This window comes from Mustela erminea, chromosome 1, assembly GCF_009829155.1.
Source record: "Mustela erminea isolate mMusErm1 chromosome 1, mMusErm1.Pri, whole genome shotgun sequence".
NCBI classification, from domain to species: domain Eukaryota; kingdom Metazoa; phylum Chordata; class Mammalia; order Carnivora; family Mustelidae; genus Mustela; species Mustela erminea.
In genome coordinates, this window is record NC_045614.1 from 102,807,376 (window position 1) to 102,821,403 (window position 14,028).

A 14,028-nucleotide genomic window follows, 5' to 3' on the forward strand; every position below is an offset into this window, starting at 1 on the left:
AAGTCCCAAATAAATAAAACATCTTATACACATGTATACCAGGTCATAAACACAGGAAATGGTACATTAGGTAAAACCACTTTGCCTTTATTTGGCTAAATGACAAAGGCCCAAATAACTGGAACAAATTAATAATACTCACATAGGAAAACAATATATTGAACACCGATTGAGGAAAACACCCTGTGAATGCTGGCACTGCGGATGGGACTAACAGTCATACCAAGGCTAGCGTTTCTTCCCAACATACCTTTTTCTTTTCAGGATCCTTCATACAAAGCAACCCAACCAATCAAGTCTCTGTGTTTAAAATAGTCAGTGCCCCCGGAAGAAGAGTGGGAAAGCTCTCTTTAAACCTAAAGGAACACAACCTGAGTCATCCTAGTGTTAAACCTAGCACTTTGTTTTCTACCCCAATCTGAGTATTAACATAAAACTTTGGCAGACAGAAAATCTTTCTTCTTTCTTTTAGAGAAAATTAACATTTAATAGTATAATCCTAAGAATATGTTCTACTTATTTGGAAAAATAGAAGCTAGGGACCACTCTTTATCCCATGACAATTTATTCTATGAGAGAAAACAAGAACATCATTGTATGACTTTGAAAAATACAACCTTTAAAAATACTTACATTAGTAAGCTTAAAAAAAATATCATTAGTTAAAACCATTATTAAGGGAGCTTTTTTTCCTGTTATTAGTTCAACTTCTGGTGAAAGGGTGTGCTGACAGAAAATGTAGAAGCTATGGCTTTTAGGGAATTAAAGAAAAGCAGCAAAATATAATTGATTTGGAAAGATTTTAGATAGATCTATAACAGGGTCAGAAAGGCAATGAACTCCAGAATAACAAAAGTTACCCACAAATCAACATAATCCAGAGAAACCAAAGCACTGTGAAGAATCATCACAGGGAGAATATCCAGAGGCTGCCTGACCAGTTGTGTGGTCACAAATAAAATAAGAAAAATCTAACTCTGGTGCTGCATTATCAGCAATCAGATAAAGTCAAAAGTTCTCCTGACCTCCTTCATATTTTTTCTTATTTAGGATATTCAACTTCCTCATATCCCCAACCTTCTTACCCAAGCCTCAGCGAAAAAATGCTCTTTGGCTCTAATTATCAGAAATGGCGGCAGTAGTACAAAGGATCTGTTTCTACTCCTCGAAAGTTTCAACCTCTCTTCCTTACTGCTACTGAGTCTAGTGTATGAAAAGAGCAAACTCTCTGCCCAGACATCCCAAGATAACTAAAGTAGCACCTCCTCAGCATTCTGAGGAGCATGGAATGTCTCCGTTCTTCCGTCTTACAGACTGGGCTCTGAAGCCAACCAGTGTTTAAGGCTCTCCCACCTCTGCTACATTTGGCTTATTGCTTGTGTGTGGGATTCAGGGAAACAGATAATTAACATTAGAAATCAATCTTAACAGTTCATATTAAAATTAATAACAGCAAATTTACAGATCACAGGCATGGTCATGGTAGGCAAACCACTAACTTCATTTAATTAGGCACAAATGATCAAATAATACATCACCCCGACAGCTTCTTCCCTCCACCCATCCTTGTCCATTTACCCCATTTACCTTTAAATAGGATTTACCATTAAATAGGATCCCATTTACCCAAAAGTAGCTAATATGCCACACCATAAATTTTCATCTTCAAGTCAAAAGTACTTCAAGATGCACTAGTGTTAGGAGATTGAGGCCACAGAGGCTCGTCAAAAGGGGTGAGAGGGTTTTCCAAGCACATGTGCATATGCTGGACCTGGCAGTCTTGGAGAACTTACCAGCAGAGCGGTTATATTCCAAGGGCAGGGAATGCCAAAAGTAGCCCACTGACAGAGCAGAAGAGATCCCAGACAGTATATTTGAGAGGAGTGACACACAGGGTGCAAAACCACATTCTGAGCATCTTCCTTGCCAGATACACTTGATCAATATGTACCTTGAGGGAATAGGTAGGTGACCTTCAGTGATTTTATCATCTTTCTATACGAAGGAGAATAAGACAGAAGTAGGCAAAATTCTCAAAGAGGGAAGACTAAAGCAGAAAAGTTAAAATACGTGATCCTATGAAGCTTGTTAATGAAGGAAAACAAGAACTTGAACTGTTGCAAAAAAAGGATTCCAAGCCAAAGCTCATGTAAACCATATCTGATAGCAAAAAGAGCACTTCATGAGAAGAGTCAGAAATGTAGTTTTTATAAGCCATCATGACAACAAGAGATTTCCCTCTCTTTGTGTCTCTACTCTGCTATACTCTGCCTCTCTGGGTGATCAGGAGTTATAAGAAACCAGGTAGTCCTGCTGTGTAAGCAGGCAGTGATTCTAGCCTGATCCTCAGGCAGAAGAGCAGGTTTTATCAGAAAATATTTAGGGAGGAGACTATGAGATGCTCACAGCCCTAGCACTGGGGAAAGCAAAGATAAAATGTGGTTTTCTTAGCTGAAAACACCAAAACTCCACCCCCACAAGGGGTATTTATGAGTGACAGGGTGGGGCCTGGACATAAGCAATTTTCCCCTGAACCCAGCTACAGGATTACTGAAGATGATGGTCTCTTCGGTCACGGAGGGGCACAATGCTAGAGGCTTAAAATGAGCTCACGCTCAACTACAAGTGTTAAGCTTCAGCATCTCTGATGTGGGAATATAAGTGGTGAATCCTCCTGGGCAACCTAACAGGAGCAGTGGGACCATAACCACCAGGCACACATGGGAAAGGGAGAGAATCTGCCATTTTCTTGTAATGTTCTGTGGCCAGTTGGAGGTTGCAGCGGAGGGAAGTCCCAACCAGCTGCAACTCTCAGAGGAAAAGAAACACCACCTGGAGCATTAGTTCCAGTCAAGAACATTCTTAAGGACAGAGTTCAAGATAAGGCTTTAGGAAGGGGTGTGGGGGGGGTGTTTCTTTATGCTTTTATGTTTAAATTCTGTGCAAATCTCTCTAAATATTCAGTATGGCTTTGAGCAACATGGATTAACAGATCATGTTCAAACTGCAGACATTTACAAAGTATCCTCTGTAAAAAGCTAGGTAATAAGTATCAAAATAGCAGGGCCAGGGACTTACTCACAGATGGGAAAATTAACCTGACCTGTCCCTGTATAGGATTGAGTATTGTCCCACTCCCCTCACCAATCACAATAAATCTGGACGTGTTCCTGCCTTCAAAGGTAGACTGTAGGAAAGAGATTGACGAGAGCTCCCAAATAATTGGGTGAGAGTTTTCTGAGAAGATGAACACAGCAGGAAAACCGTAGCTGATGCCATGTGGTCTGGTTCCATCCCCATCAGTGTCTTCCATGGACCCCATTGGGTCCAACAAGAAACTCCTCAGGGAGTAAGAAAAGTTAGGCTCAGATCTCCTTCTTCTCACAGTCAGCCACATTGACACATGTGCCAGCAGTACATTTAGGGGATTTGTGACTGCGTTTACTTAGCTTTTAGGTTTTTGTTAAGGACACCAAAATTATGCTATTTCCCCTGCCCCCTGAAATCACTCATCAGCATGGCTCATTGCTTTAAGGACTTGGCAAGCCACTCTGCCTCAGAACAGAAGGCAAACACTATAGTGTATCAGGAAGAAAAGGCCTCTGAGTAATATACCATTTCCTTCTGCCCACTCCTCAGGGGCAAAAAATTAGTTCTACTTACAACATTTGAAAGACTAATTTTTAAAAAATTAATAAAAATGACAATTTCCCTGTCAAAATCACATGAACATAAAGAGTAAAGCAAAGTCTGTAGGGAGGGTATATGGATGCAGAACAGGTTTCTGAGGTGCGGTCAGCCTCCTTCTTGGTGTGGATGGGTGATGATGTCTCCTGGAGAACAGGCTGTCTGATCCCATCCTAGGTCCTCCTGCCCCAACTTTCTTTCCTTTGTAGCTGTCCTTAGGTTTAGTGTTGGAATCACAATTCGAAATTCAACAGAGAGCTTCTGAAGGTGATGGGACAGAGGGAGGGGACAGGAAAGAAGGGATGAAAACTTAGTCTTCTTCATCCTCACTGATATCATAAGCTGCAGCTTTGTGCCTGGAGAGGTTTGCTGGGGAGGAAGGTGGGGAAGTCTTGCCAGAGAAGGGCCATCGGAAAGACGGGGATGGGGAGCGTTCCCGAGTGGGGCTGCTGCTGGGACTCTGCTTTGGACTGATGGCCTGCAGCATCCGGCCTTTACCCTCTTTCAGCATATGTTTCTGGGGAGACCAAAAGGAAGAATTAGAAGAAACCTAGGGATCCTACTAAATCACCACTGGAGGGTCTGAGACGTCAAATTATCGTGAGTGCCCAGTGCAATGCCAAAAGTGATCAAATACATTAGGGGAAGGATACACCTAAAATTTTAAGCAATTTCCTCCCTAAAATAGTCCATGTTATGCTTCTTATCTAAGGGTTCCTACCTGTTATCCAGTCACCCAATTCTCGATGACTATGTCAAAGGAATTCTTAAATGGCTATTTGGTCCAGAGTCTAGGCTTCAGGCAAAACCAAAGGAACTCACTCAGACAAAAAGGTACCTATCCTAGTTCGAGAGCTCTCCGAAAAGGAAATTCTATATTCTCCCTAAATAATCTGTTCTGGTATCAGATACTTTCACGGTTAGATGCTTCTTGATAACCTAAGGCTCACTTGCTAAATAACTACACTCACCTTCTATTTGGCTTAAAGAGACCTTGTTACTCCTCAAGGACAGAACTCTCACCTCACCCAGCAGCTCTGCAGCAGCTGTTTGTACTGGAGGCAGCTTTCTTTCTACTGTTCTTTGTTCTTTCCTTTCCTTTTTATTTAAAACTATAATATAAAAGCAAACTGGGCAAGGTCACTTGCTTATCACCAGATTTGGAGGTTGACAGAGCTGGCAATATTATTTAGGAGAATGCATAACCTCTTTCTGTAATGAGTTTAAACAACTTTTGGGGGACAGTTGAAATATAGTTCTGCCCAGTATCAGGAACAGATTAGGTAACTACTTAATGTTGATGTCCCTTTCTATAATGCTGTAATTCTTCACACAGCATGAAAATTACCTAAATTTTCCTGAAATTCCCAAACTGTCCACCAGGAAAGAACATACCAGAGCTCCTTCTGGGCCAAACATTTCCAGGAAACTTCCAATGAATTCTCGGGATTTCTCTTCCCATTTCTGAATGAGATCAATGCTTTTTTCCTCCACCTTCTGAACAAATTCTTTTGACTTTTCTTCCACATCTTTCACTTTCTTCTTTACTTTGTCAACCCGCTCCTGCAAGTGGTATTTCTTCTCCTAAGTAAAGAAATAATTGTTTTAAGAAATAATACTCACTCTGACCTCCATTCCAAAGGGAGAAGAAAAAAAAAGTTTCAGCACGTTACTGATAAGATTTCCAGTCAGAATTTCACTTCACCCTAATCTCCTGTTTCTCTAGCATAGTAACAGATTAAATATACTCTGGATGGTCACCTTATATGAAAGTGTGATAATTCAAACATTATAGAAGCCTGGATTAAACTAAAGATATAGAGTATCTTTACTCTATATCTCTATAAAGATACAGAGTATCAGTAACCACTGGGCATATAGCAAATGAAGTCAGATTTTTTAAGGCTACATTAAAACTAATCATGTACTATATGTTGGCTAACTAAACATAATTTTTAAAAAAACATAAACTTGGAACATAAACATGCCCAACATAACCCAAACGCCATTCTAAATGAAGATATGTAAGAAGCCACAGGATTACTGCACAATATTGCCAAGAATAAGACAACTCTCATACGTTGAAGTAGCGGATCTTTTACTTAATTTATGGTATTGATGTTTTCCTGCTATCACTGGCTTATTCTATGATTTTAGAAGAGCTTTTTGTTCTATTTTTAGTATTTAGAGGTCTGTTTGCTCATCTGCAAAATGAAGATACCCTATGGTCCTACCAGCTTCCCTGAACAGAAAGGAAAATGGTATGGATCGGGGGAGGTTTAGCCAAAGGAAAAGTATTTTCATAATTTCCAGATCATAAAGGGGAACGGGAATATGTTTAGTATTTTTAAACACCTGAAGGAGATTCTGTAGTAGGTGGTTAACAACAGCTAGGGTTTATCTGCAAAGCTAAACATATTTGATGAAGCCATTTCACCTATTCATTATTCACAAAACTGGCAGCAGGTAAGGGAGCATGGTAAACTACTCGTACAGAAGATATAGTTAGCAGCTTTCTTCTTTTTAAAATCAACTTTATTAAGATACAATTTATATACAAAATGTATAGCAGTTTGTTTCTAAAAGGTAATATTAAGCTAAGATAAACTATGCTTTCATAAATCAAAATTTAAAACCGAGGTCCACATGCCCTGAGAAATTGCATGCAAAATGTTGTGTGTGCCACTATCCATACAGGGAGAGGATCCATAGCTTTCAGTAAATTTTCCAAAGACCATCCAATTAAAAAAAAAAAAAAAAAGGTATGAACTGCAGTTTTAAATATATTTGATACAAATATTATACAATGTTAAGTAACATATTCTTATTTAATTGGCTGTGTATTTTTATATCAATGTGTTGACTGATACTAGATCATAAAGGCAGAGAATGCCTCTGTTTTATTCTCTTTGTAAAGCTTAGCACAGTGTAATCAGCAAAGAGGCACTCATTGAATTTTGGAGGTGACGGTTACAACAGACAGAAAAGCAACTTTAGCTCAGATGAGGTAGGAGGTTAACGTTTGTCCTATACGGCCAGGGAACTCTGGGATGAAGCTGGAACTCACATTGATAAAGCTGACATTGAGCTCCTTTGCCGTGTAGCCCCTCTGTAGATTCCGTCTGGCATACACATCATAGTCCCGAACAATTCGGGTGATGATGTCTGATGTGGAGATACCTTCTGTCCTCTGTGTTGGTGCAAACATACCTAATCCAAGAACACACACATACACTGTGACATTCTGGTTAACTCAGGCCATAGGACTAGATGGAAACCGGGAGCAACATTCTTTTACTCAAAAAATGATCTTCTATTACTAAGTGAAGTCTGGAGATACTGACATACAGGAGGAAGACTGAATCAAAGGCTAGGGGTAAGGAAAGGAAGAACTATATGGCCCTAATATTAAAAAATATATATATGGGCCTGGGAGTTTCTTAAAATTAAAATATGTATCAAAAATAGATGCTTAGGGATGCCTGGGTGGCTCAGTCTGTTAAGCCTCTTTTTTTGGCTCAGGTCATGATCCTAGCATCCTGGGATCGAGTCCCACATTGGGCTCCTTGCTCAGCGAGGAGCCTACTTTTCCCTCTGCTAGCTGCTCCCCCTGCTTGTGCTCTCTCTTTTTCTCTCTCTCTCGGACAAACAAACAAAATATGTTTTTTTTAAGTTTTTTTTTTTTTTAAATATTTTATTTATTTTTTTGACAGACAGAGATGACAAGCAGGCAGAGAGGCAGGCAGAGAGAGGAGGAAGCAGGCTCCCCACTGAGCGAAGAGCCTGACGTGGGGCTCTATCCCAGGACCCTGGGATCATGACCTGAGCTGAAGGCAGAGGCTTTAACCCACTGAGCCACCCAGGTGCCCCAAACAAACAAAATCTTAAAAAAAAAAAAAAAAAAGTAGATGCTTAGACCGCAAATTGATGGATATCAGTGCTATGCTCACCTAAAGCTCTTATCTGAAGTGTGATTGAAAGTAGATATTGAATTTCTAAGTGCATAAATTTTCCTTTGCAACGCGGCAATGTCATTGATTCTCTGTTGCTGCCTGAGACATCATAAAGTGAGGATGTAGATCAGCTTACTTACCTGCTTCCTTGATGTGCTTATAAACATCATCGCTCCCAGCAGAAGAATAAGGGATGTCATCATGGGCTACAAAATCAATCTGAAATAAGGAAACATCATTTAAAACTGAGGATCAATTACATCAGAAAGAACCAGTAAATATTCCCCCAGAAAATACTCTCCCAGATTCAGAATAAAGGACAAGGAGAGGCCAGGCCTCAAGTAAACTTTTTTTCTTTACCTCTCTTTGCCTTGCTTCATAAATTCTGTGATTCATTCATAAGCCACACAATTTAATTTTTTTTTTATCTATTTATCACTCATAAATATGAAGTTATTTTCCAGGTTATTTGGTCTCTCTGGCTCTATTCTCATATGTAAAGTAGAAAGAATAGCTACCCAGTAAGACTGTTTTGGGGAGCAACTGAAATATAATGGATATAGAAGTGCTTATAAACCACCAAACGCCATATAAATATCAGGGATGATCATTATTAGTAGTAATAGCACAGTCATCTCCTCTGTGTGAAATTTACATAGAGCACAGAAGTAAAAAATGGCTAGTGGAAAACTACCCCCAAATCCCAGAAGTCTTGAGAGTTGAGGGAATTCCAGAACAAGGGATGGGGACGTGTGTTCAGTTTCTTACCCGGTGTTCTGCCAGGAACTCTGGTGTCAAGGTCCAGGGGGCATTCCTCACCACCTCATCCACATAGCGGCAGTGCTGCACTGCATCATAGCGCTCATTTTCATTCATCACCGTGAAGCCTTTGAAGTTGTGCGTAAGCTCATCACTGCAAACTGAGTTCACCACACCACAGAGTTGTAAGTCCAAGTCCTCTTTGCTTAACCATTCCTCAGTCACCAACCTCTCCCATTTCCTATGACTGTAACCAATCTTTCCACCAGAAAAGAATTTCCTGGGTCCAGCTCAATCTGAGTAACAATACTTTTCCTAATCCAAGATACACCTTCAGGACCAAGTACTCACAAAAAGTATGTTCACACTTTGGAGAGAAGATAAAACAAGGGCCTAAAATCTTTGGCTTTGAAATTAACCTCCTGTGAATTTCTGCATCACTAAGTTTTAAAAAATGTTTTCATGTATTTTCATAAGACTATATTAGACCAAATAACATTTGCTTAACAGACTTGTGCACTTCAGTTGATTCAAAATGATAAACAGGGCTGCCTGCGTGGCTCAGTCAGCTGAGCATTTGATGCTTGGTTTCAGCTTAGGTCATGGTCTCAGGGTTCTGGGATCAAGCCCTGTGTCAGGCTCCATGCGTAGCACAGGCTACTTGTCCTTCTCCCTCCCTCACTGCTTACCCACCTCCCACCCACCTCTCTCTCAAATAAATAAATAAAATCTTATAAAAAAAAAAAAAAGACAAACTGAAATCTAGAATAAATGCTGTTCTTAAGTAGGCAATAGGGGTCACTGTTGCTCCCAAAACTGCAGAAACTCAGCTAAAAACAGAGATAAAAACTGGACCTCTCAGGTCAGAGTGCTTGGAGCTTCTCTCACCAGGTTTATATAATTCATATACTTCAAGTTTTAGAGAGGCTGTTCCATATCTCTCATTTAAAAACCAAAACAAGGGGCCCCTGGGTGGCTCAGTGGGTTAAGCCTCTGCCTTTGGCTCAGATCATGATCTTATGGTCTTGGAATCAAGCCCTGCATTGGACTCCCTGCTCAGCAGAGAGCCGGCTTCCCCCTCTCCCTCTGCCTGCCTCTCTGCCTATTCGTGACCTTTCTTTCTGTCAAATAAATAAATAAATAATCTTTAAAAAAATAAAAATAAATAAAAACAAAAACAAGAGCCATTATTCATGTTACAATAGGAGAAAAGGCTACTATAATTTTTTTTTTTTTTTCTGGAAAGCACCTAAAGTCATCAGATGTTTTCTTACCTCCCACAATGAGGTATGTATTAGGGAAAAGGTTCTTTGCTTGCATCAGAGCCCGAGCATGACCACAGTGAAATAAGTCAAATATTCCATCAGCATAAACTCTCACAGGCCGATCACCTAAATCCAAAGGAAAGAATTTATCACAAAAACACACTGATTCAATACCTCATATTTGACGAATGGAAATGACACTGTGTTCCATCTTTTCATATCCCTCTCTCAAGGTGCTCTCTGGATATTCACTCTAATGGAAGGGTAGGTTGGGGTTATGAGGAATAATATCACAGACTTCTTTGGCTCCCAAGACACTTTTGACATCACATCCATTGACTCTGTTAGTCTGATTTCATCAAACTGCTCATGGAACTGGATTTCATGATTGCTTTTTCTTGAAGTTATTTTAGAAGTAAATGGGAAGGGGTGGCTGGGTGGCTCAGTCAGTTAAGTGTCTGTCTTCTGCTCAGGTCATGATCTTAGGGTCCTAGGATTGAGCCCCGAATCAGGCTCTGCCCAGCGGGGAGCTTGCTTCTCTCTCTCCCTCTGCCACTTATATTCTCTTGCTTGCTCTCTCATTTTCAGGCTGTTTGATTACTAATAACTAAGCTTTGCTTTGAAAATAAACCTCCCTCCAATTGCTCAGTGAGTAAGAAGTGATCCACAGGGGTGAGACAAAGAAGGTGAAAGGGGTGAAGGTAAGTATCAGTTACCAATTTATTGCTTCTCAGTCCCAGTCACCCTCAATACCCACTCTGTGATAACAGATGGGATTCCTTCAAGTATTTCTCCCTGACAGCAAGCATGATATTATACTTTCTCAGTAGAGGGCAATAAAGTATTTGAAAGTCAAATATAAATCCTACAGGACTTCATATTAGTACTTTTCCTTTTTTCTCCATTAGTGAGAATAACAGAGACCAGACTGTCAATTTATTAGTAGTAGTGGACTATGAAAGAAAAGCCAAGAAATGACTTCTTGGAGGTACAAGACTAATACCACACACACTGAGAATGGAATTGACATTACCAGTTCCTTATGCTTCAAATAATAAACAAGTCCTAGGAACATATTCCCATATGTGAAAAAAAGAAGAGTATTTAACTATAGAAGCAGAAAATAACATTAGGAACAGCTCTATCATTCTGGGAAAGAAGGGGAAACTCATCAGATATACCATACCAAAGGGAGGGGTAAGACTCATCTCCCTCCTTGAGGACAATGAAACAAAGAGGAGAAAACTGGTTCTCAGGTTTGTGGACATTTCTTTCAAGATAGCTTTATCCATAAATAAGTAGCTTTTAAACTGAGAAATTATATACTGGTGATAGAAATATAAATTGGTACAAAAATTTTAAGGGCAATTAGAGGGGTGCCTCAGCAGGAGTCTGCTTCTCCCTTGCCCTACTTGTGCATGTGCACAGTATATGCATGCTCTCTCAAATAAATAAAATTTTTTAAAAAGGCAACTAGACAATATCTATTAAAAGACAAATAAATGCTTTTATGCTTTTTTTTCCTGGAAAAAAATAGTCATCAGATGTTTTCTTATCTCCTACAATGGCCCAGCTATTCCAATTCTAGAAATTTATTTCACAGATAGATTTGTAAATATGTATGTTACTCAATGCAGCATAGTTTGTAATAATAAGTTTGGAACCAGCCTAAATTTCAATGGAAGGACTGAATGTACCATGATACACCCACTAAAAAGGTGGGAGGGAGGGATACTGGGTGGCTGTGAGATAGTGGTAATAGGAAGACATTTCATTCTGTGCCCTGTACTTTATGAATGTTAGGCCATGGAAATGTACTGATTTTATAATACAAGAAATAAAATTTTTAAATAAAATAGATATGCCAATACAATGAAAAACAAACAATATAATAGATTTAAGAGTCAGAAAAATTAGAGCTCCAACTTAACTACCAGCCTCCCTCCTCTGTTATCTTAACCTTTTTAAGACTCAGTTTCTTCATCCATAAAACAAAGCAAAATAAAACATAATCTGAGGAGCATAATGTCTTCTACATCCTAGAAATCATAACCATGAAGTAACTAACAAAACATAGAATACAAAAATTAAGAATATTTGTTGTTTCTTTGACATTAGCATACAGCTGGGCAAAGCAAGATGAGGGGGATTTAGCTCCATAAACACATTTCCAGGATGGTGGAAAGAGTAAGGAATGCTGTTGATCAACTGGCCGTTTGCCAGGGTTAATCATCTGGTTATCAAGCCAAGTCACCACCGAACCCTTTCTCAGACCAAACTCCAGATGTGCTCCTTACCCTCTTCAGTGTTACCCCAGCTTCCTAAACTCTCAATTCCCCACGACTTACCCCCAAGTCTTTGGCAAACCCAGACTAATACAGTAACCAAATGGCCAGAAGAGACCACCGTTGAATGAGAAAATGCAGGAACAAAGCACAAGTTATTCATTCTTTTACCAAGTGTCTACTGGCCAGGATGACCACATCCTGATTCATATGTTGTCTCAGCATATTATTAAGAGCAACCCCCTTTCACTTTCAAAATGGTCCGATTTGTATTATAAATCATAGTCCTTGCATCACTGTTGGCTAAATAAATACATGTTCTCCTTAGGCAGAACTGACCTGTGTTTCAATTTTTTTATATATTTTTGATATATCCATCTTTTGATAGATCCTCTCAAATACCTATCACCGAAACTTCTGTCCTGACACATTCCACTGCCCTTCAAACTTTGCCTTTTTTCCCCCTTTCTCCTAGAAAACATACTGCTGACTTTTTTCTTTCATCTTCCAAAAGAAATAAGCTTTTCGTCCCTTCAGCCATATTTGTTTTTCCTCTGGGTAGTGAGTTTTCTCCTAGATTATACCAACTTCTTTCTTGTATTCCCTTAACCTCCCTAGTGAAAACATGGTATGTGGTGGGGAAGGATGCCCCCTTGTACTAGTTATTGGTTTAAAATTCATTAACTGTGGCATGTGTAGATTCTTTACTGGTTTACTCCTTGTCCAATACTGGCATAAATAGTCACATGGTTATTTCATATAAGACTGAACAGATGGAATATGATATAGGAGAACAACTAGAGACCAAATCAGACCTGCAAACTTTATAGGCTAATTTGTGATTCTTTTTTCCACCTAAAATGCAATCAGATTGCCAATAACCTTCTATTATTTAAAACTAATGTCTACAAAGAGCAGCATCACTCCAGGGTGAAAAGAACACAAAGATGGAACAACTTAGGCCTTAGTTTCAGTTTTATCACTAATTATTTGTTTTACTCTAGGAGAACTTTCACTTCTTAGTTTCTGTAGACTTCAATTTCTTCATGTATACAATGAAGAGATGATAAAGTAGATAATCTGAAAAAAATGATTTATAAAATTCTATTCTAAAATTGTTAAAAATTAAATTAGTTGGTGCTTGTTAATTATAAGCTTCAAAACTTGGGAATAGTACACATGCACACACAAACATTTTATGTACCACAGGTGGTTTGTGAACAGATTAGCAATAAGCTGAGTAATATAGCTAATGTGATCAGATCTGAGTGAGGTACCACATTCTGAATGTGTTATCAGAAAAAATGAAATGAAATGAAAATATCTTGCCTTCAACAGGTCTACTATCACATCTGAATGTGATCCTTGAACTGTTTGATGGCATTTTGAAATTTGACCTGCTGCTACTACACCATTTTGTTGTCATTTTGCCCTACCCCATTGGCCTGCTTATTCCTCAAGGGGAGTAGTAAGAGTTAAAAACAAGAGTAAAATAACAATATAATTAAGCATTTACTTACAAGGAGTTCCTCTGCTGGCTTCTTCCATAGTTACCCTGACATAGGGCTTACTAAAGTCGACCTCAATTTCATCAGAAAAAGGAGCTGGCTGCTGTAAGCCCTTAAGTGGAAAGTGAAGGAAAACAAAGTTAAGTTCGATGGTACGGACTGAAATACCCCCAAAATGGCAGCTTTAAAGAACAACCAGTTATTCAATATACTGGTGATTAAATTCCTCCTAAATCATGTAACAAAAGAAAAAAAAGGCATTTCAAAATGGCAAGCGAAAGTTGCAACCTTTTTTTTTTTTAATTTATTCATCAGAGAATGAATGAATGAATATAAATTTTTTTATTTATTCGTCAGAGAAATGAATGAATGAATATAAATTTTTTTATTTATTTGTCAGAGAAAGAGAGAGAGGGCACAAGAGTGAGCACACGCAGAGTGGCAGACAGAGACAGAGAGAGAAGCAGGCTCCCCGCTGAGCAAGGAGCCCGAAGTGGGACTCCATACCAGGGCGCCGGGACCATGACCTGAGCCAAAGGCAGCCGCTCAACAGAGCCACCCAGGCGTCCCA

The 14,028-nt window shown here is 39.2% G+C and overlaps 1 protein-coding gene across 2 annotated transcripts in view; it reads right to left on the reverse strand.

The window, feature by feature from the left end:
- Positions 1-66: 66 nt before the first annotated feature.
- The window catches only part of PCYT1A (phosphate cytidylyltransferase 1, choline, alpha), a 46,078-nt gene continuing 32,116 nt past the window's right edge, over positions 67-14,028 (reverse strand). For both annotated transcript variants that reach the window (XM_032336453.1, XM_032336463.1), the window contains exons 3-9: positions 13,470-13,569; positions 9,674-9,790; positions 8,409-8,560; positions 7,781-7,859; positions 6,755-6,897; positions 5,083-5,271; positions 67-4,204 (exon numbers count right to left, since the gene is read on the reverse strand). In XM_032336453.1, the coding sequence (XP_032192344.1) occupies positions 3,998-4,204; positions 5,083-5,271; positions 6,755-6,897; positions 7,781-7,859; positions 8,409-8,560; positions 9,674-9,790; positions 13,470-13,569 (987 nt within the window). In that variant the 3' untranslated portion in view covers positions 67-3,997. The remainder of the gene's footprint in view (positions 4,205-5,082; positions 5,272-6,754; positions 6,898-7,780; positions 7,860-8,408; positions 8,561-9,673; positions 9,791-13,469; positions 13,570-14,028) is intronic.